The 20,038-nt window shown below is 55.5% G+C and overlaps 1 protein-coding gene across 2 annotated transcripts; it reads right to left on the reverse strand.

The window, feature by feature from the left end:
- Positions 1-1,978: 1,978 nt before the first annotated feature.
- RBCK1 (RANBP2-type and C3HC4-type zinc finger containing 1) lies at positions 1,979-19,735 on the reverse strand. Of its 2 annotated transcripts, none has more exons than XM_081096853.1 (12): positions 19,346-19,735; positions 17,903-18,047; positions 15,563-15,656; positions 15,280-15,478; positions 12,304-12,422; positions 12,054-12,227; positions 11,080-11,240; positions 10,016-10,127; positions 5,672-5,851; positions 5,300-5,398; positions 4,859-5,002; positions 1,979-3,934 (listed from the first exon to the last, which is right to left on the reverse strand). In XM_081096853.1, exons 1-12 carry the CDS (start codon positions 19,365-19,367, stop codon positions 3,854-3,856), a joined length of 1,530 nt encoding a protein of 509 aa, XP_080952979.1. In that variant the 5' UTR covers positions 19,368-19,735; the 3' UTR covers positions 1,979-3,853. The 2 variants fall into 2 exon arrangements, with proteins under 2 accessions (XP_080952979.1, XP_080952980.1); XM_081096854.1 differs by having other exon boundaries at positions 15,563-15,669; positions 19,346-19,525.
- Between the last annotated feature and the right edge of the window lie 303 nt (positions 19,736-20,038).

Raw genomic sequence — 20,038 nt, forward strand, 5'->3', positions numbered from 1 at the left:
GTTTTCCTGAGTTCTGTGAGCACTACTAGCAAATGATTGAATCTGAGGGGGAGTGGTAGGAACCCCTGAATTTGAAGTTGTCCAGGAAGAAGTGTGGGTAGCCTGGGCACCGCTTGCGGTTGGCATCTGAAGTGGGGCAGTCTGGTGGGACTGAGCCCTATAATTTGTGGGATCTGACATTAACCAGGTAGTGTCAGGATTGAATTGTTGGACGCCCGTTGGTGCTGGAGGATTGGAGAAGTGCAAGGCTGAGGGGAAAGAAGTATGAAAATAACAGCCGAGTGAAGGGTGTGGGTGTCTGCAGACAGCACAGCCCAAGAGGACCGGAGCTTGGGGTCTGTGGATGGAGAGGGCAGTGGCAGGGGCAGGTCCTTAGGGTTCAGGTCTGGGACAACTTTGAGCTGTGGAGGAGCGTGGGACTCTAGGTCCGTGGTCGGCAAACTGCGGCTCGCGAGCCACATACGGCTCTTTGGCCCCTTGAGTGTGGCTCTTCCACAAAATACCACGTGCGAGCGTGCACATACAGTGCGATTGAAACTTCGTGGCCCATGCACAGAAGTCGGTATTTTGTGGAAGAGCCGCACTCAAGGGGCCAAAGAGCCGCATGTGGCTCACGAGCCGCAGTTTGCCGACCACTGCTCTAGGTGATTTGGGGTTGAGGATGGGCCCAAAACTGGGTCCAGAGAGAATTATTGGTAGCATCATGACAAGTGTGTTACTTCATGGCAGTTTGAGCTGCTGCAAGTTCAACATCTGTGAGACTCATTGTCAATAACAGTAAGATAGGGATAGTCCCATCTCACATGGACGGTAATGAAATGATGTTTGGGAAAATGCTTTACAAACTGCGAGGTCATGCCAGTGTTTTGATTCCATTTTGGTGAACAGTTTCAGAGTAAATGCCTTTAGCCAGCCCTGCGCATGGGACCCACGTTCGTTCAGAGATTAAGTGGCGACTAAAAGGAATAGGCCAAAGGCTTTTGCCAAATCGAACCAAGAGATGATGGGCCTGAGGCTCAGCCTGACTGTCCTTTCCCTGCCCTGCTGTCCTTCGTGTTTTCTCTGGCTCCTGCTGCCTCTTTTCCTGTCTTCACAAAGGCCCTCAACTTGCAGGCAGTATTTTCCCCGGACTTGCATATGGTTGGGATTTGCCCAGGAGCCTCTGTGAGCCAGCAAGGCTGTGGGCTTGCCTCCAGCTTCCTGCTTTTGAGCGAGTGGCTTTTATGCCAGCCCAACACTAGAGGTAGACACGTGCAGCTCTGACATGGGCTGTGGCACGTCCTCCACTCCTGCCCATAGCAGCAGCAGCAGCTCTTTATCTGAGCAGTGGGCTTCCACTTGCCTTTTCCTGTCCGGGAGACAAAGATTGTCACACAAATATATTTGGGGCCTCCTGCTGCTCCTTGGGGAGGTAATTTAAGTCTAAAGCTCATGGGGCTTGGTTTCAAGTCTGCTCTGGCCAGTTGGCAATGGATTCTCAAGAGCTGGGGCCTGGGCCTGGGGTGGCCCCTTGGAAGAGGATGGCACTTCCCCTTGACCCTGCAAGAGAGAGCACTTGTGAACCTCACCCCCTGGTACACTGAGTGTGGCACTGGAGGCTAGAACCCTGGGGCTGCCCTGACCCATTTTGGCTGCAGCAGACTCATTCCCTGTCCGTGCTGGCGTGGATGGAGTGGGCCGAGGGAGAGACGGAGCCAACAAAGCCCCCTGTGCCTGTCTTGTCCTTGTTTTGAAGCAGCCACAGGTAAGGACTGCAACACCTCTTAATATTCACGGGGGAGGAAAGGCAGGGCATTGAAAAGACCTGTTAGCAGTTGTATCCTCTGAACCAAGAGAATGGTCTGCTTTTCTCTTGTGCCCCAGCCCCTAAGGCAGAGGTGGGGGAACGTCCAGCCCTCAAAATCATTTGGTCTGGCCCTGCCAAGGCATTAAGGGTGAGTTAATTAAATGTTTGACCAAATATAGCAGGCTAATTTTTCAAAAACTTATTTTTATTGATTTCAGAGAGGAAGGAAGAGGAAGAGATAGAAATATCATTGAGTTACCAATCGGCTGCCTTCTGCATGCCCCCCTCCCCCCCCCCCCCACCACCACTGGGGATTGAGCCTGCCACCCAGGCATATGCCCTGTCCAGAAATCAGTGTCCTCCTAGTTCATAGGTCAATGCTCAACCACTGAGCCACACCGGCGGTGCTAGCAGGCTGCTTTTTAAGTTGCTAGTTTTGTATGGCCCATGAAGGGTGTTGTATCCAAATGGCCCTTGGCAGAAAAAAGGTTCCATCCCTGCCTAAGGGATGCCAAGACGGACCTGGCAGGAGAGGAGGGAGGAAGGAGGTGGTAAGAAGGTACTCTGCCCTGATCTGGGCCCCACCTTACTCCTGTGGTCCAGGCCTCAACTGCTGTGCCCTCCGGGTCAGTGGCTGTGCCTGTGTCTCCCTCAGAGTGGGAGGCTGCCCGAGCGTGCCCTTGAGCTACCACAGCTGCTGTGAGCCAGCGCTGGCAAAGCAGGAAGGCATTCATGTCCTCTGATAGCTCTGCTCACAGTGCCTGTGGTCAACTCCAGTCCTGGCCTCCAAGGACAGGGTGGCATTGCATTTCCAGTGGTTAGAATAAGCTCACTGCCCCGAAACCACATGCCCCAACTTCTGGAGCCTGGAGTCTAGGCCCTGAACAGCAGACACACGCTCTGCCTCTTTGATGACCCATGGCACAGCTCAGACATGTTGATCATCAAATACCAGGTCTCACGGGAAGGGAGTGGGTCCGAGAACGCAGTAACACTTACAGAATGAACACCCAGAACATTTTTTATTAATCCCTGACCAACACAGAAAGGAGACTGGTAAATGTGACTGGACCAATGCTGTGACATTTTACCTGAGATGCTAAAATTAGGATGGACAGTTTTACCTGATCCTGAATTGCAGCAGTTTTACCTGATCCTGAAATGTTGTTCCCCGACCTTGGATGCCCACTGAGCGGCAGAGGGAACAGCAAGCCTTTCCTGCCAGCCTGTACCTGCTGCTCAGCCCCTTCCTGCCCCCCAAGCCCACACCGATCTGCAGAACCTGCTTTGTAGCCTCTCGACACACTGCAAACTCAAGAGCATCCTACCCGCTCAGGCTGGGCACAGGGATGCCAGGCGGCTCATACACTTCCTGCTGCAGTTCCTGGAGCGCCTGGGATCCTGCTTTCTCAGAGTCCCGGCCCATGTCCCTCTCACTCCTTCAGACATCACACTCATCCCTTCCTGGAAAACCATTTTAATGAGCTTACAGAGAGGGAGACGTGGAAGCTGGGCCAGAGGAGCTGTGCTTTAGAAACTGCTAGGTCTCCCTCCTGGCTCTGAACAGGATTAGCAGCAGTTCTAAAAGGCCCAGGCCTCCAACAGCAAAGCCAGAGAAAAGTCAGCCCGGAGAGCCGACAGAAGTGGCAGGCTGTGAGTGCACGGTGCTGAGGAGACGAGGTGGTGGGGGCGGGTGGGGATGTATGGACTCACACGGGCTCTCAGAGGCTCTCCCCAGCAAGGCCTATGGCCAGGGCTGTGTAAGGCTGCGCCAGGCAGAGGTGGGAGCCACAAAGAAGAGATGAAAGGTCTGGCCAGCAAGCCCCAGGGAAAGGCAAAGGCACTGGGGCAGAGGCGCTAAGGACAACAGCCAGCCCAGGTGGGGCCCTGCAACACCCACAACAAACAAGGCCGCCAGGCAGCTCCGAGGCCTCGGCTCCGCTGGGTCCTCCTCGGCCAAGCGTAAAGGCATCTCCCCGGCCAGAATTCTGAGCCAAAGCACCTGCCCGGTCCCACAGCAACTGTGGGGTGGGGCTGGGTCGGCGTGGGGACTGGGCCATCTTCAGCTCAGTGACAGTTCTGACAGCTGGGGTGGCAAGGAACCCCGTTCACCCGGCAACGGCAGCCCCCGCTGGTGTCTCCAGGGCCCTACAGAATGAGGGGGAGAGGTCAGGGCAGGGCAGACAGTGGCCCCATGATATTCCATCAACCAAAACCCAGTCCACTCCAGGCCCTGCTTCTAAACCAGCCCTTGGCCTCAGCAGCCTGATGGAGGCCATCACGAGGGCCTTTCTGGGCCCCCAGTTCCATGGCCTCACTGCCTCCCCGAGACCCAGAGCAGGGAAGGAGCTGGTGTGTCTGCACATTCTGGAAGGTGAGCACATGGGAAGCACCAAGAAGGGCTGCTCCTCCGCCTCCACCGTCTCAAAGCCTCTGTGACAACGATCCCCAATCCCAGCAACACACCCCGAATTTGAGAGCTACCACATATGAAGTGCTCACATGACAGGCATCCACTACGCCCGTTTCCTACCCTTTTTCATTTGATTCTGACAATAAGCCTAAGTGAGACAGTCCCAGCTATCACCTCCATTTTCCAGATGAAGAAACAGGCTCAGAGAAGGCAGTAACAGCCTAACCCACACGGCCGCATGTGCCAGAGCCGCGGACCCACGCCCCCGCGGACTCCACACTGAGCCCCTGGTCACTGTCCTCGAGGCCAACGGCTGCGACTCTTTTCTCTGAAGAGCCAGATGGTTATTTCCGGCCTTGCAGGCCACGCAGTCTGCCTTCGGAGCATAAAAGCCACCGCAGACTACGTGAAAGAATAAGCAGGGCTGTGCTCCCCTGAAACTTCACTTATGGATCAAAAAAATCAGATTCATGTGATTTTCACGTCACAAAATATTCTTTTGATATTTTTTAACCATTTAAAAGGTAAAAAATGTTCTTACTTCACAGGCTGCACAAATACAGGCGGGGGACTGGATGGGGCTGTAGTTTTCCAACCCCCACTCCTGGGAGAGGGCCCCCTCCCCACCTCTCCTGAGCCTCTGCTCCCTAAGGACTCACCCCGGGGCCCCAGCGCGGGCCCTTAGTGACCCAGCAGATCTCGGTGTGGCAGACAGTGCAGCGGATCCAGTCACAGCCATCCTTCTTCTGCACCACGATCTGGCACTGCGGGCAGTGCATGGCCTCGCCCTGCTGCAGCATGGACTGGGGCAGAGCAGGGGCTGACGTTGGGGCCAGGCGGGCAGCGGCCCGGCCTCGCTCCCTCCCGACAACAGAGGAAAACCCGACTCCGCTGGAGTGGATCTCTCTCCCAGGCTCCCTGTCTCTGCCGTCTCCTCCCTCCACCCAGACACTTGTCCCGCTGCTGAGCACCTATCCCAAGCCCCAGCTCTGGATGGGAGTGAGGCCAGAGGGGGGCCAGAGCCTCCAGGGCCCATACACCACAGCCCTTCTAGCTCCCAAAACTCAAATCCCCAGGCCCTCAGCCCCTCCCAGCCTCACCCTCAGCATCTCCGTCGTCTGCCGGGCGGCTACGTCGTTCTGAGCCCGCAGGGCCAGGTCGTCCTGGTACTCCCTGCAGTTCATCTGCTCATGGATGGCCTGCAGGGAGTGGGGGGCTCGAGATAAGGAGGCTCCCGCTGGGAATCTGGGAGAGGTGGGGGACAGCAGGCACCCACACGGTACGTAATGCCTCTAGGTGTTGTCACCGACCAGGCCTCACGTTATAAACCACACACGCACTTTACGGAGACACTGAAGCCAGGGAGGTGAGGCCGAGGTCGGCATGCATGATGATATTTACCCATTTATTCTAAGCCCTGATGGGCACAGACCCTAAACCACCTCTCCCCGAGCTGTGGCCCCTCAGCCCACCTTGCAGAGCAGGCAGTTGACGCGGAAACACACGGGGCAGGTGAACTCATTGACGTCGTCCTCAAAGAAGCACCAGCCCTTGCAGTCCGGGGTCTTGCAGTGGTAGCTGAAGGCGCTGCGGTTCTCGGCGATGGAGACGCCCAGGTCCAGAAACCGCTGGTAGTCCTCGGGGGTCAGCAGCTGCCAAGACCAGAGCCTCAGTCTCCGGGACTCAGAACACCTGCGATGCGGCCCTCCCTGCCACCAAATATGCCCCTGGAAGCCCCCAATCCATACAGTCCCACCCAGCCCCAGGCCCGTTTCTTCCCGTCAGTATTTAAAACTCCATCAAAAAGTGGATCAACCTTCTGTAGAGGGATGGTGGTGATGGCTGCACAACAGTGGGAATATACTTAATGCCACAGAACTGTGCATTTAAAAGTGGTTCAGATAGTAAGTTTATATACATTTTACCACAATAAGAAAAAAAGAAAAATATGGACAGAAATAGTAACAAGCAATGCTGGGGAATACGTGGTGAAACCAGCACTCTGGTGCATTTCACTCTGAGAAAGCTATGTGGCAGGAACATTTCAACCACCCAGAATTCTCTGATCCTTCGGAACTCACTCTGCTTCTACACGTTTATCTTAAGAAAATAATATTAAGAAGAAAGAGACACCATGCAAAATGTTTGTTGAAGCATTGCTTACGAACGGAGACGTTGGAATTATTAAGAGGTATAAACAGGATCTATGCCATAGAGATAACCTTTAGAAAGATTTTGTAGCACAATAGCAAAGGCTGCCCTAGCCAGTTTTGCTCAGTGGTCAGAGCGTTGGCCCACAGACTGAAGGGTCCCGGGTTCGATTCCTGTCAAGGGCATGTACCTCAGTTACAGCCTAAATCCCTGGTCGGGGCAGGGGCAGGGGCAGGAGGCAACCAGTTGATAAGTCTCTTTCACATCAATGTTTCTCTCTCTCTCCCCCTCCCTTCTACTCTCTCTAAAAATCAATGGAAGACATATGTACTACTCTCTGTAATACTTCAAACAATAAAAAAATAAAGATCAATGGAAAAAATATCCTCAAATGAGGATTAACCAAAAAATAAATAAAATAAAAAAATAGCAAAGGCTATTGTATCTATGCTGGTTATACTAGTAAAAATCATGCCTGGCCAGCATGGCTCAGTGGTTAGGATTGACCTATGAACCAGGAGCTCACGGTTCAATTCCTGGTCAGGGCACATGCCCAGGCTGCAAGCTCGATTCCCAGTAGGGGGCATGCAGGAGGCAGCCAATCAATGATTCTCTCTCATCATTGATGTTTCTCTCTCTCTCCCTCTCCCTTCCTCTCTGAAATCAATAAAAATCATGCCTACGTTCTATATCTTGATTGGGGTGGTGGTTACATGAGACATTTGTCAAAATTCACCCAACAGTTCACTTACAATAACTGCATTTTATTGTGTGCAAAGTATACCTTAATGATGTTGATTTAAAAAAGGAAAAATATCATGTCTGCCCAGAGACACCAAAGTTAACAGGAGAAAAATGCAATCCGGGATCTGCTGGGATGGTGGGGCGTGGCAACGACTATGGCTACCAGGTCACATGGACTGACTCTCCAGGCCCCGGAGAGGAGGCCTCAGCAACCTTCTGGAGGTACCCTTCCCAGATACCCCACGGAGGAAGGAGATGCAAATGGGGCTGCTCTTGGGGTAAGTGTGGGAGTTCTCAAGTTCTACCCTTCTGTCTGCCCTCTTTCCCTTGAGGCAGAACTCCTTGGGCTCCACGAAATGCTTGGTGAAGCCAGAGGGTTCTCAGAAGCAGGGTCACAGGAGAGGCAGGAGTGACGGGGAGAAACAGGGTCTGGTGTATGTGCCTGTGGGGTCCCCCATTTGGACCTCAGCCACCATGCCTCACGTTTTTGCCTGGGTATCCGAAGATGCCCAGTTCTGGGAAGGCCACTGCCCAGCAGTTTAAAAACCTTAAATCAAGCCCAACAGTCCACTTTACAGATGGGGAAATGGAGGCCCAGAGGAGGGAGAGATCAACAGCAGTCAGGGAGAGAACTTGATAATAGCATTAACAGCAATAGCGCGCACGCACACACGTGCACACACAGACAGCACTGTGCTAGACTGCACACACACAGGTGCACACACAGACAGCTCTGTGCTAGACTGCACACACACAGGTGCACACACAGACAGCTCTGTGCTAGACTGCACACACACAGGTGCACACACAGACAGCTCTATGCTAGACTGCACACACACAGGTGCACACACAGACAGCTCTGTGCTAGACTGCACACACACAGGTGCACACACAGACAGCTCTGTGCTAGACTGCACACACACAGGTGCACACACAGAGCACTGTGCTAGACTGCACACACACAGGTGCACACACAGACAGCACTGTGCTAGACTGCACGCACACACGTGCACACACAGACAGCACTGTGCTAGACTGCACACACACAGGTGCACACACAGACAGCTCTGTGCTAGACTGCGCACACACAGGTGCACACACAGACAGCACTGTGCTAGACTGCACACACACAGGTGCACACACAGACAGCTCTGTGCTAGACTGCACACACACACGTGCACACACAGCACTGTGCTAGACTGCACACACACAGGTGCACACACAGACAGCTCTGTGCTAGACTGCACACACACAGGCACACACAGCACTGTGCTAGACTGCACACACACAGGTGCACACACAGACAGCTCTGTGCTAGACTGCACACACACAGGTGCACACACAGACAGCTCTGTGCTAGACTGCACACACACAGGTGCACACACAGCACTGTGCTAGACTGCACACACACAGGTGCACACACAGACAGCTCTGTGCTAGACTGCACACACACAGGTGCACACACAGAGCACTGTGCTAGACTGCACACACACAGGTGCACACACAGATAGCACTGTGCTAGACTGCGCACACACAGGTGCACACACAGACAGCACTGTGCCAGACTGCGCACACACACAGGTGCACACACAGACAGCTCCGTGCTAGACTGCACACACACAGGTGCACACACAGATAGCTCCGTGCTAGACTGCACACACACAGGTGCACACACAGACAGCACTGTGCTAGACTGCACACACACAGGTGCACACACAGACAGCACTGTGCTAGACTGCACACACACAGGTGCACACACAGACAGCTCTGTGCTAGACTGCACACACACAGGTGCACACACAGCACTGTGCTAGACTGCACACACACACAGGTGCACACACAGACAGCTCTGTGCTAGACTGCACACACACAGGTGCACACACAGACAGCTCTGTGCTAGACTGCACGCACACACGTGCACACACAGAGCACTGTGCTAGACTGCACACACAGACAGCTCTGTGCTAGACTGCACACACACAGGTGCACACACAGACAGCTCTGTGACAGATTGCACACACACACATGCACACACAGACAGCTCTGTGACAGATTGCACACAGGCAGCACTGTGATAGATGCTGGAGGAATGGCCCCAATTTGCTCATGTCTCCCTGACTCCAGGCTCATGGGTGGTTCCCTCCTGCACAGAATCTGGGCTTGAGCCTGTGACTTGCTTTAGCCAGTGGAAGAGCAGCAAGTGTGAAAGGAGCAGACCTGAAAAGCACTCCTGTGCTGGGGCCCCCCGCTGGCTGCTCTGGAACTCTGAGACCCTACCACGCGAGAGCCTGGCCAGCCTGCTGGCAGATGGGAGACCAAAGTGGAAAGAGGCCCAGCCATCCCAGCCATCGCAGGTAAGACCATCGTAAGCCAGTGCAGGACAGTGACCACCAGCTAAGCCCAGATGAGGTCAGCCAGGCCCAACCTGGGCCAGAAGACTCGTCCAGATAAGCCGAACCGAAATTACTAAGTGGCAGATTCATGGGCTAAATAAACGGTGGCTGTTCTAAGCCACTAAGTCTGAATGACCTGTTACACAGCACAAGGCAACTGATAAGGACTTACCATGTGTCAAGCGCTACTCCGGATTCTTTACACAAAGCCTTCACAACCCTGACCCAGGAAGTGACGCTAACTTGGCCCCGCACTGCGATGAGAACAGAGGCCGAGTGTCTGCCTGGAGGTCACCCAGGCCCGCGGCCTGCTTGGCCGTCCTTCCGTCACAAGGGGGTTTCTTGACCAGCTACCTCCCCCCGTTCCTGTCCTGTTCACCACTTGGGCCCGCAGCATCCCACACAGAGAAGGGAAGGCTCTTGATAAATGTCTGCTGCCCGAGACCAGCACCCTGAGCCAGTTCCCACCTGCCAGCTCGGGGCCCAGCTCCCCGGGACGAGTGTGCCCCTCCCCGCCCCCAGGCTCACCGCCCGGATCTCCCTCTCCAGCAGCTTGCCCGAGCACGAGTAGGTGTTGTCAATGAAGGGGCAGGCGACCTCTGCCTCCTGGCTGTTGCGGATGGTGCCCTGCAGACACTCCCTGGGAGAGGGAGGGAGTGGAGGTGAGGGTCATCTGCACCCCACCCACCGGGACCCCACCCTCGCAGGGTGAGCCTGTCCCCAGGTGGGTTTCTCCTCAATGTCTCCCTTCCGTCCCACCAACCCGTCACGATGGCCTCAACGCCTGCCCACCCCACTGCTCTGGTCCAGGTCTCCGTCCCACTCACCTGGAAGACAGCGGGAGCCTCCTGGGCTCCCTGTGTCCCCCACCCGCCTCCCCAGTGGCTCCCATCCCGTTCTGCTCAGGCTCAGAACAAATCCACTCTTAACTGTGCTCCTCAGCACCCCATGACTTCCCCTCCCTAACAGCTCTCTCCATCCGTCTGCTCCAGCCACACTGACCCCTTTCCCTGTGGAGGCCAGGCATATGCCCACGCCAGTGCCACCTCCAGGGCTCCCTGGCCCCCTGCTGGAGCAGGGCCCTGTTATCATAATCCGCTGGTGCTTGGCATGTCACAGTTACAGTTAACCCGTGATTATGTGACTAATCGGCCTCCCCACTGGAATGACACCCCAGAAGGCAGTACTGAACTTTTTGCTCCCTCCTGGGCCTAGCACAGTCCCTGGCACCCGGGGGCTGCTCACCAAATGTCAGGATGGAGGGGCCGGGAGAGGAGGAGCCTGCCCACAGCCAGGTGCAGGGCAAGGCTGGCTCAGGTGGCCAGGGCTAGGGCCTCAATGCCCTGCATGGGCCTGGGTAGGAGTAGTGAGGGGCACGGGCTCTGGAGCCAGAATGCCTGAGCTGTATGGCACTGAGCAAGTTGCTGGCCTCTCTGTACCTCACATTTCCCCCTGCGAATGGGGAGACAATGCCCGACAGGATTTTGTGGGTGTCCAAGGAGATGTGAGAGCACAGGACCCACCCCCTTTCTGCCTGGCTAACTGGTGGCCGGGACCCATGCTGCTTTGCGGGGGAGGGGGGGGGCCCGAACCTGCAAAAGGCGTGCAGACACTCCCGCAGCACCACGGCCTCGCCGGGCGCCAGCACCGAGTAGCACACGGGGCACTCGGCCAGCTCCGTGTTCAGCACCAGGCTCCTCTGGTCCAGCTGGACGTGCTGCAGGTAGTTCCCCTCCTGCTGCTGCTGCTTGCGCTGGGCACAGGGGCAGGGCCGTGGGCAGGTCAGGGTCTCGGGGACGGGTCAGACCAGGAAGGGGGCAGGACAAGGGTCCTGGTCAGATCCCAGAGAGGGGACAAGGCTGGGAGAGTCAGGATTCCCAGGTAGGGGTGGCAGTGGCTGGGCAGTGGGCATGAGTGAGAGCTGCTGGGAAGAGTGAAGCTCGGAGCGGGGCCAGGCAGAGTACCAGGGGCAGGAGGAAGCCCAGGCAGGGGCAAGTTGGGGCTGCAATCAGGAGTCAAGCCAAGCCAGGGAGCCATGGTGGCAAGGAAAGGCCAGGGTCTGAGGAGGCAATCAGAGGTACCAGGGCTCACATTTCTGCCAAGCTGAGCAGGCAGGGCCAAGGGTTGGAGGTGGGGCAAGGTAAGGTCACAGAGTAGTCAGGGGTATGGGAAGGGGAAGTGATGTTATGGAGCAGAGCAAGGCGGGAGAGAGGAGGAATCCAGCCAGGGTTATAGATGGACCAGGGGGGCGGTCATGGCTGGGTGGGTAAGGGCAGCTCTGGGTCCAAAGGAGCGAGGTGGAGGATGGGGCATCCGATCAGAATGGGGACATCAGGGTCAGGTATCTGTGTGATCAGCACTGACAGGACGGGACTACAAGAGGGGCGGGACCACAACCCACAGGGGGCAGGACATGAGAGCCTGGCTGGGGCCCAGGAGAGGGAGGGTCAGTCAAGTGCAGGGGTCAGTCCAGGAGAGGGAGGAGCAGGGTGTGGAGGGCCTCCCTTCCTGGCCTCCGCCTCCCGGTCCCGTCCGCAAGTGTCTGCCTGGGGACACCCCTGCCCACCTGCTGGTACTGGCGCAGCGCCTCCTCCTCGCTGGCCAGGCGCGCTCGCTCCTCTGCGTCCGGCTGGTACGTGGCGGGGACCTGGTAGGTCTCGGGCCTCGCCCGGCAGCACATCTCACAGCCCGGCCGTGTGGGCTTATTGATGAAGGTACAGCCAGGGCACTGCCAGCCCACCTGGGGACAGAGGGGCACCGAGCTCAGCACGTTGAGGGGCCAGGCAGGGTGAGTCAGGGACCAGGGGGCAGCTTACCGGTGGGGGCTCAGGAATGGGGTCAGGCCCCTGACCTGGCTCCTGGGGGGCCCCAGGCTTCGGAAGTGCCGGCTCCTGTGGGCCCCGGGGCTGCAGCGTGAGGTCCTTGAAGCCCAGATCTGGGAAAGAGGGTGAGAAGTTGGTGGATCCAGGCAGCCGACTTCACCCACCCCCGCAGCCAGCCAGGACCCACACCCTGCACCCGGCTCCCTCCTCCTCTCCCTCCTCCCTGGAGGAGCCTCCAGCTTGGTCCTACCAGGTGGACCCAGGCCTGGCTGAGAGTCCTGGTGCCCACAGGGTCAGAGCCCCTCCTCCACCCACGAGTGCCCCTGTGTCCTGGGGGCTTAAAAATCCTGCCTCACAACCAGCCTCTTGTGCTCCTGCAGTGAGGCACCTTGAGGACCAACAGCACTCCTGAGCTGGACCTGCCAAAATACTGACTCCGATCCCTTCATGAGACACTTGACGAAAAAACAAAACTGGACTCTTAACACATCAATATCAGGAGGGTCAAGGGAAGACTGAGCAGACCTAGGGCTGAAGGGACGGAGAGGACAGCCGAATGCCAGGGCCTTTGTTATAAGGGACATCTATACTAATAAAAGGGCAATATGCTAATTAGACCGGACGTCTTCCGGACGTCATTCCAGACGTCCTGCCTGACAAAGCCGGGGCCGGAGGAGGGAAGCCCGGGTCTCAGGTGCCAAAGGGAAGCTGGTGCCGGCAGCCAGGGGACGGAAGACCTACTTCTGCATGAATTTTCGTGCATCGGGCCTCTAGCTAGTACATGGAAGTGCCGTATCAATGCTAACTTTCTAAATTTGATAGCTGTATGTGGTAATACAAGAAAATGAGTCTTTTTTTTTTTTTTTTAAGGCAACACACACAGAAGTATTTATGTGAGAGGGCTATCATGTCTGCAACTTACCCTCAAAACAGTTCAGAAAAAAATTACTTATACCCATACCAATAATTTTTATAAATAATGTTATAGAAAGATGATAAAGCAGAATATGGGAATTTGTTATACAATTATTTATACAATTTTGTAACTTTTCTGTAGGTCCGACATATTCAAAAGTATAAAGCAGCCCTAGCCAGTTTGGCTCAGTGGATAGAGCATCAGCCTGAGGACCAAAGGGTCCAGGGTCGGATTCCGGTCAAGGGCATGTACCTCGGTTGCAGGCTCCTCCCCAGCTGAGGCCCTAGTCAGTGCTCCTGCAGGAGGCAACCAATTGATGTGTTTCTCTCAGATGGATGTTTCCGTCTTTCCCTCTCCCACTCTCCCTAAAATTCAATGGAAAAATATCCTTGGGTGAGGATTAACAAAAACCAACAACAAAAAAACAAAAAAACTAAATAAATAATTAAAATATGAAGTAAAAGCCCTGACCAGTGTGGCTCAGTGGATAGAGCGTCGGCCTGCAGACTCAAGGGTCCCAGGTTCGATTCCGGCCAAGGGCATGTACCTTGGTTGCAGGCACATCCCCAGTAGGGAATGTGCAGGAGGCAGCTGATCGATGCTTCTCTCTCATGGATGTTTCTAACTCTCTATCCCTCTCCCTTCCTCTCTGTAAAAAATCAATAAAATATATATTTAAAAAATAAATAAAATAAAATATGAAGTAAAAAATTTAAACACTAGCAATTATTATCTAACTAGGGGCCCGGTGCACGAAATTCATGCACTGGGTGTGGGGGGGGGGGGTTGGGGCAGGGAGAGTGTCCCTCAGCCCAGCCTGTCCCCTCTCACATACTGGGAGCCCTCAGGCGTTGACCCCCATCACCCTCCGATCGCCTGATCGGCCCCTTGCCCAGGCCTGACGCCTCCGCCAGAGGTGTCAGGCTTGGACAGGGGACCCCCATCTCCCCCCGATCACTGGCTCTGGCCCCCGCCCAGGCCTGAGGCCTCTGGCCCAGGAATCATGCCTGGGCAGGGGACTCCCATCTCCCTCTGATCGCTTGCTCCACCCCCCGCCCAAGCCTGACGCCTCTGACCCAGGCTTCAGGCCTGGGCAAGGGGACCATCATATCCCCCCAATCCCCGGCTCCGCCCCCCACCCAGGCCTGATGCCTCAGCCAGAGGAGCTGACCCTCATCACCCTCCAATCACCAATCACCGGATCGGCCCCTTGACCAGGCCTGAGGCCTCCTGGGCAGGGGACCCCCAGCTCCCCGCGGTTGCAGGCTCCGCCCCTGCCCAGGCCTAACGCCTCTGGCCTAGGCGTCCGGCCCGGGCAGCGGGGACCTGCAGTGGCAGCAGGGGCGCTGCGACTGTGGGCTTCGCTTTAGGCCCAGGCAAGGGACCCCTAGCTCCTGGGACTGCCAGCTTCGACCGTGCCCAGCTCCCATCGCTGGCTCACCCCTACTTCCTGCTATCACTGGCCAGGGCGGCAAAGGCGCCTGATTCTCTGATCATGGCTGGGGGGCAGGGCAAAGGCGGCCCCAGGGCCGCCTTTGCCCTGCCCCCCAGCTCTTAGCTCCCCCCTGGGTTTCCGATCACTGTCAGTGGCAGGGGGCTTCTTCCTGCTTTCCCTTTCGCCTCCCTGCATTGTGCCTACATATGCAAATTAGCCGCCATCTTGTTGGCAGTTAACTGCCAATCTTAGTTGGCAGTTAATTTGCATATAGCCCTGATTAGCCAATGAAAAAGGTATCGCCGTACGCCAATTACCATTTTTCTCTTTTATTAGTGTAGATTTACAGAGTTAGAAAAGTAATGAGCAAAGACAGGAAAGGTCTTGCCAAGACCACCCAGCTGATAAACGCCAGAGCCAGGGCTGGACCCAGCCCCTCTCCCCGGGGCCGCTGTCCCCACAATGGATCCCGAAACGACTCCCTCCCGGGGTGTCCTTTGCCCTCTCTCCCCCACCACGGGAGGATCCTCCAGGTGGCCGGCCCGAAAGCCCGGGCGCTCTGCTCCCTCCAGCCCCGGGGCCTCGGCGAGGGCCCTGTCGCTCAGGAGCGGAGCCTCACCTTCCAGCACCCGCAACTGGCGCTGCCGCTGCAGCTCCTGGGGGTTGAGGGAGGTGTTGCAGGCCGACAGCAGGTAGAGGTAGGCCCGGTCACCGTCCCGCCGCACGCCGTGCGAGTGCAGCGTCTCCTGGTCCCGGGCCAACCGCTGCCCAATCACCCACTGCTGCAGCGCTGGCGGGAAGCCATAGTCCAGGAACACCTAGGGGAGTGGGGGGCGGGGACCAGGGAGAGTCAGCCAACGGGAAGCCTCCGCCCTGACGCCTCCCGCGGCCTCCTCACTCACCATGTCCTTGAGGGAAGCCACGGTCAGGTCAGGTCGCACCGTGAGCCAGATGGTGACAGTGTGCATCTGAGCGTCCTCCACGCTCACCCACAGCCTGCAGAGGAGAACTGGGGAGTAACACGGGCTCGGGCTCAGGTCCCACCTCAGCCGCCAGCTATCCGCATGGACATGCTTGTACACCTGTGCATGACATGCACACACACACACACACAGGCCCCCTCCCACACCGTCCCCCGTCTGTGTCAGGGGCCTCTCCGGGAATCTCGCACCCCTGTGCTTCCTTTGTCAGAGCCCACTGCTCAGCCCCTGCCATGGCTGCACAGTGCTCCTGGAATAAACCCACTCACCGTGCACACAAGGGCCTCTGTGACTGCCCCCTCACTACCTCTCCAACCTCTTCCATCATTCTCTCCCTTGCTCCCTAACGAGGCCACCCAGTTATTTACCATATGCCCAGACTCTGCAAAGCGCTTGACCTGCATTAACTCACTTAATCCTCTCAACATACCCATCAGCAGGTACTGTTGTTATCCCTAATTTACAGATACAAACACGAGCCCAGCTCTAGCTGGTTTAGCTCAGTGGATAGAGCGTCGGCCTGCGAACTGAAAGGTCCCAGGTTCGATTCTGGCCAGGGACACATGCCCAGGTTGTGGGCTCGATCCCCAGTGGGGGGCTTGCAGGAGGCAGCCGATCAATGATTCTCTCTCATCATTGATGTTTCTCTCTCTCTCTCTCCCTTTTCCTTCCTCTCTGAAATCAATAAAAATATATTTTTTAAAAAACACAAATGTATAAAAAAACAAAACAAAAAACGAGCCCAGACAGGTTACCGTGACTTTGCCAAATAAGCAATTTATAACTGTTAGAGGCAGGATTTCAATCCAAACAGTCTAATTCCAAAGAAACGGTTTTAAACACATCCTTTTCAAGGATCCTAAAACGTCTTTGGAAGACCAAAAGCATAAAAAGGGAAAGCTAAGCCGTAGCCCGTTTGGCTCAGCAGAGAGAGCATTGGCCTGAGGACTGAAGGGTCCTGGGTTTGATTCCAGTCGAGGGCACGCACCTCGGTCCCCTGCCCTGGTGGGGAGTGGGGGGATGCAGGAAGCAACCAATTGATGTGTCTCTATCACATCAATGTTTCTCTCTCTCTCGCTCCCCCTTCCTTCTACTCTCTCTAAAAATCAATGGAAGAATATTAACAACAAAACAAAAAAAAAGGGGGGAGGGGACTAAGATGAAAAACCAGAAATGAGGCCAGAAGAACCGGATAAATTAGGGTACAAAACAATAACAGTAAAGTCTACTTCATATCGTCTGAGATTTGGGAGAACACTGCATCCATAAAGCAAGAACAGCCAGAAGCAATCATAAAATGAGGAAGAATTCCTGAAAATTTACAAAGTGACTCCAGATTAACCTAGCCTTTAGATCCAACAACAAGTTCACAAGAAAAACGGGAGGTATTAAATGACACCCTGAGGAGGCAATTAATAAATCTAGAATGTAGGAAATTTCTAAAAGTCAAAGACCAATTTTCTTTAAAAAAATTAATGGCATAAAAATAGAGAATAAAAACAGGCTTGGACAATATTAAGAAATGCTATGTGTAGCTCTCATTTTGTTCCTGATTGGAACAAACCAAGTATAAAAAACAGTAATGAGATAATTAGGGAAATTTGAATACAAACAGAGTATTAGGGGATTTAAAGGAATTAGTAATTTGTGAAAATGGTTTTGAGGTTATTTTTAAGTCCTTACTTTTTAAAAGATATCAAATTATTCAGGAATGAAATAATATCTGAGATTTGCTTTAAAATACTCCAGAAAATACTCTCAAAATTCCTCAGGATAATGATTTTCAATATCCAGCCAACTATCAATGATGTGAGGGCAAAATATAGAAATTTTTAGACATGTAAAGACTTCAAAAGTTTAGCATCCACTTTCCCATACAAAAAGTTTTTGAAATATAAGAAATAAGAATAGCCTGGCCAGCATGGCTTAGCGGTTGAGCATCAACTTATGAACCAGGAGCTCACAGTTCAATTCCTGGTCAGGGCACATGCCCGGGTTGTGGGCTCGATCCCCAGTAGGAGGCGTGCAGGAGGCAGCCAATCAATGATTCTCTCTCATCACTGATGTTTCTATCTCTCTCTCCATCTCTGAAATCAATAAAAATATATTTAAAAAATAAAAATAAAATGCTGTTTGGTATAATAGGTATAAAATACATTCTGTGGAAGAGGGAAAACAATAACTGTTCTCTTGGCAAGAATACATTATGGCCCACGAGGGTGCAGCAAGCCCTATGTCCCTGGCCAGCCATGCACTCCTCACCTGATGTCCTGTGTTGGGGAGATCTCAGGCTTCAGCTGCACCCTCAGGGGTACCCGTTGCTCTGCCAGCCAGGTGGCACACTCCATAGCCACCTGTTCATCCCCACCTGCCACTGCTCGGCTGAGTCTCAGGGCCATCTCCTCGGCTAAAAGTCAACACAGTGGAAGCAAGTTAGCACAGGGTTTGTTTTACAGGATCTGAGGATGAGGGATCACAAAGCAGGTGATCCTTTTACATGCTGCTTCCTCTGTCATCCTGGTGAACTCCTACATATCCTTCAGCACCCAGCTTAAAAATCCCCTTCTTGCCTGGCCAGAATGGCTCAGTGGTTGAGTGTCGACCTATGAACCAGGAGGTCAGGGTTCGATTCCCGGTCAGGGAACATGCATCGATCCCCAGGAGGGGACGTGCAGGAGGCAGCCAATAAATGATTCTCTTTCATCATTGATGTTTCTCCCTCTCCCTTCCTCTCTCTGAAATCAATAAAAAAAAATTTAAAAAAAAAAAAAACCTTTCTCATAAATAAATAAATAAATAAATAAATACCTTTCTCTGGGAAGTCTTATCTGATACTCCCCAGTCCCCCTCCCTGCTCATTTGGTTCCATTTGTCCTTCATACTCCCAGGTCTCCCATATTTCCATTCATTCATCTGACAAGCCCTTATTGGGCTCCTACTGTGTACCAGCCACTGTCCCAGAAACTGGGATTCAGCCAGTGAATTAGCTAAACACAGTCCCTCTCTTCAAGTACATTTCACCCTGGTAATTAGGCAAGTTTAATAGGGGGGGGGGGGGGAGGGCGGGAATCAGATTGTGATCCACGCTGGCAAGGAAATAAACAGGGTAAGGAGGTTAGAGAACGCCTCTGGGAGGAGGTGACACTGAAGCTGAGACCTGAAAGAGGAACTGGATATTTCAAGACCCAGTTGGGGAAGTGTCCCAGGTAGAGAGAAAGGTAAGGGCAAAGGTCTCAGCAAGAAAAGGTTGGATTAGATCTGAAAAGTGGTGGTGGTGGGGTGGGGGGGGGCGCTCCAGCAGAAGGACCAAGAGAGTGGCGGAGGAAGACGGCGAGGTCAGCCAGGGAAGCAGCAGGGCCTCCTGGGCCATCCAGGGCCCAGGCTCTGTTCCAAGAACGCGGGGGCGCACAGGAGGGTTCCGAGCCGGGTGGGACAGGGGGCAAGGGCGAGCCCAGGCCCTTGGTACTGAGGTCAGCGGGGTGCCCCACCCCCCCAGCCTAGGAGGTTCCCTGGGTCCTCCAGGCGCTGCCATCCCGGCTCAGGGCCGGCCCACGGGGCCTCGCGTCAATGAATGACCAGGCACCCGCGGAAGTGGCCGGGCCGGGGAGGAGATGAAGGGCAGTGGGCAGTCCTCGCTCCCGGGCCTTTCCTGGCAGCACCCGCCCACGGGAGTCTCCCGGCGCCTCGCCTCCGGGCGGTGCCCACCTTTCTTGGTCTTCTCGTCCATCTGGCCTGGTTGCTCCCATCCCCCTGGCGGGGCCGCCGCTCCGGGAAAGGCTAGTCCCGGTCACCGGGGCGAGGGCGCGCGACCAAGACCAGCGCGGCCCGGCCCGCGGCCTCCGGCGTGGCCCGAGCCCTCTCTGCGCCTCGCGGTCCCCGGCGGCCGGCGGGTGGCATCACCCTCCCGCGCACCGGGGACGGGGCCTGGGGTCGGGGCCAGCCGGGAGCGCGCGCGGGAGGCGAACGGGCAGGAAGCTCCGGCCCAGCCGCAAAGGGCGACAGGAAAAACCAGACACGCCTGGTGCGCGGGGCGACGCGCGCAGGCGGGACGCGGGAAGCCCCGGCAGGGCCCCCCTTCTCCCCGCGGCGAGCGCCCCCCGGCGCCCGGGATTCCAGCCAAACTCCCTGCCCTCCGGTCGGGAGGAGGAGAGCAGTTTCGGCGGAAGAGAAAGTGAAAGTGGCGGCCCCGGAAGTGGGGCGGGAGAGTGTCGCCAGATCCGGGACACCTGCCCCGCGCCGGCCCACCCTAGGCAGGCCGGGGGCGGGCCGCCCGCACCCCCGACGGGACTCCGGCTCCCCGCCCGTCACGCTCCCACCCGGGCCGGCCGCAGCGCCGAGGGGGGAGGGGCGGGGCCGCGGGGAGGGGTGGAGGAGGGGCGGGGCCTGGGGCGGGGCCGC

This window comes from Myotis nattereri (assembly GCF_964212035.1).
Source record: "Myotis nattereri genome assembly, chromosome: 8".
NCBI lineage: Eukaryota > Metazoa > Chordata > Mammalia > Chiroptera > Vespertilionidae > Myotis > Myotis nattereri.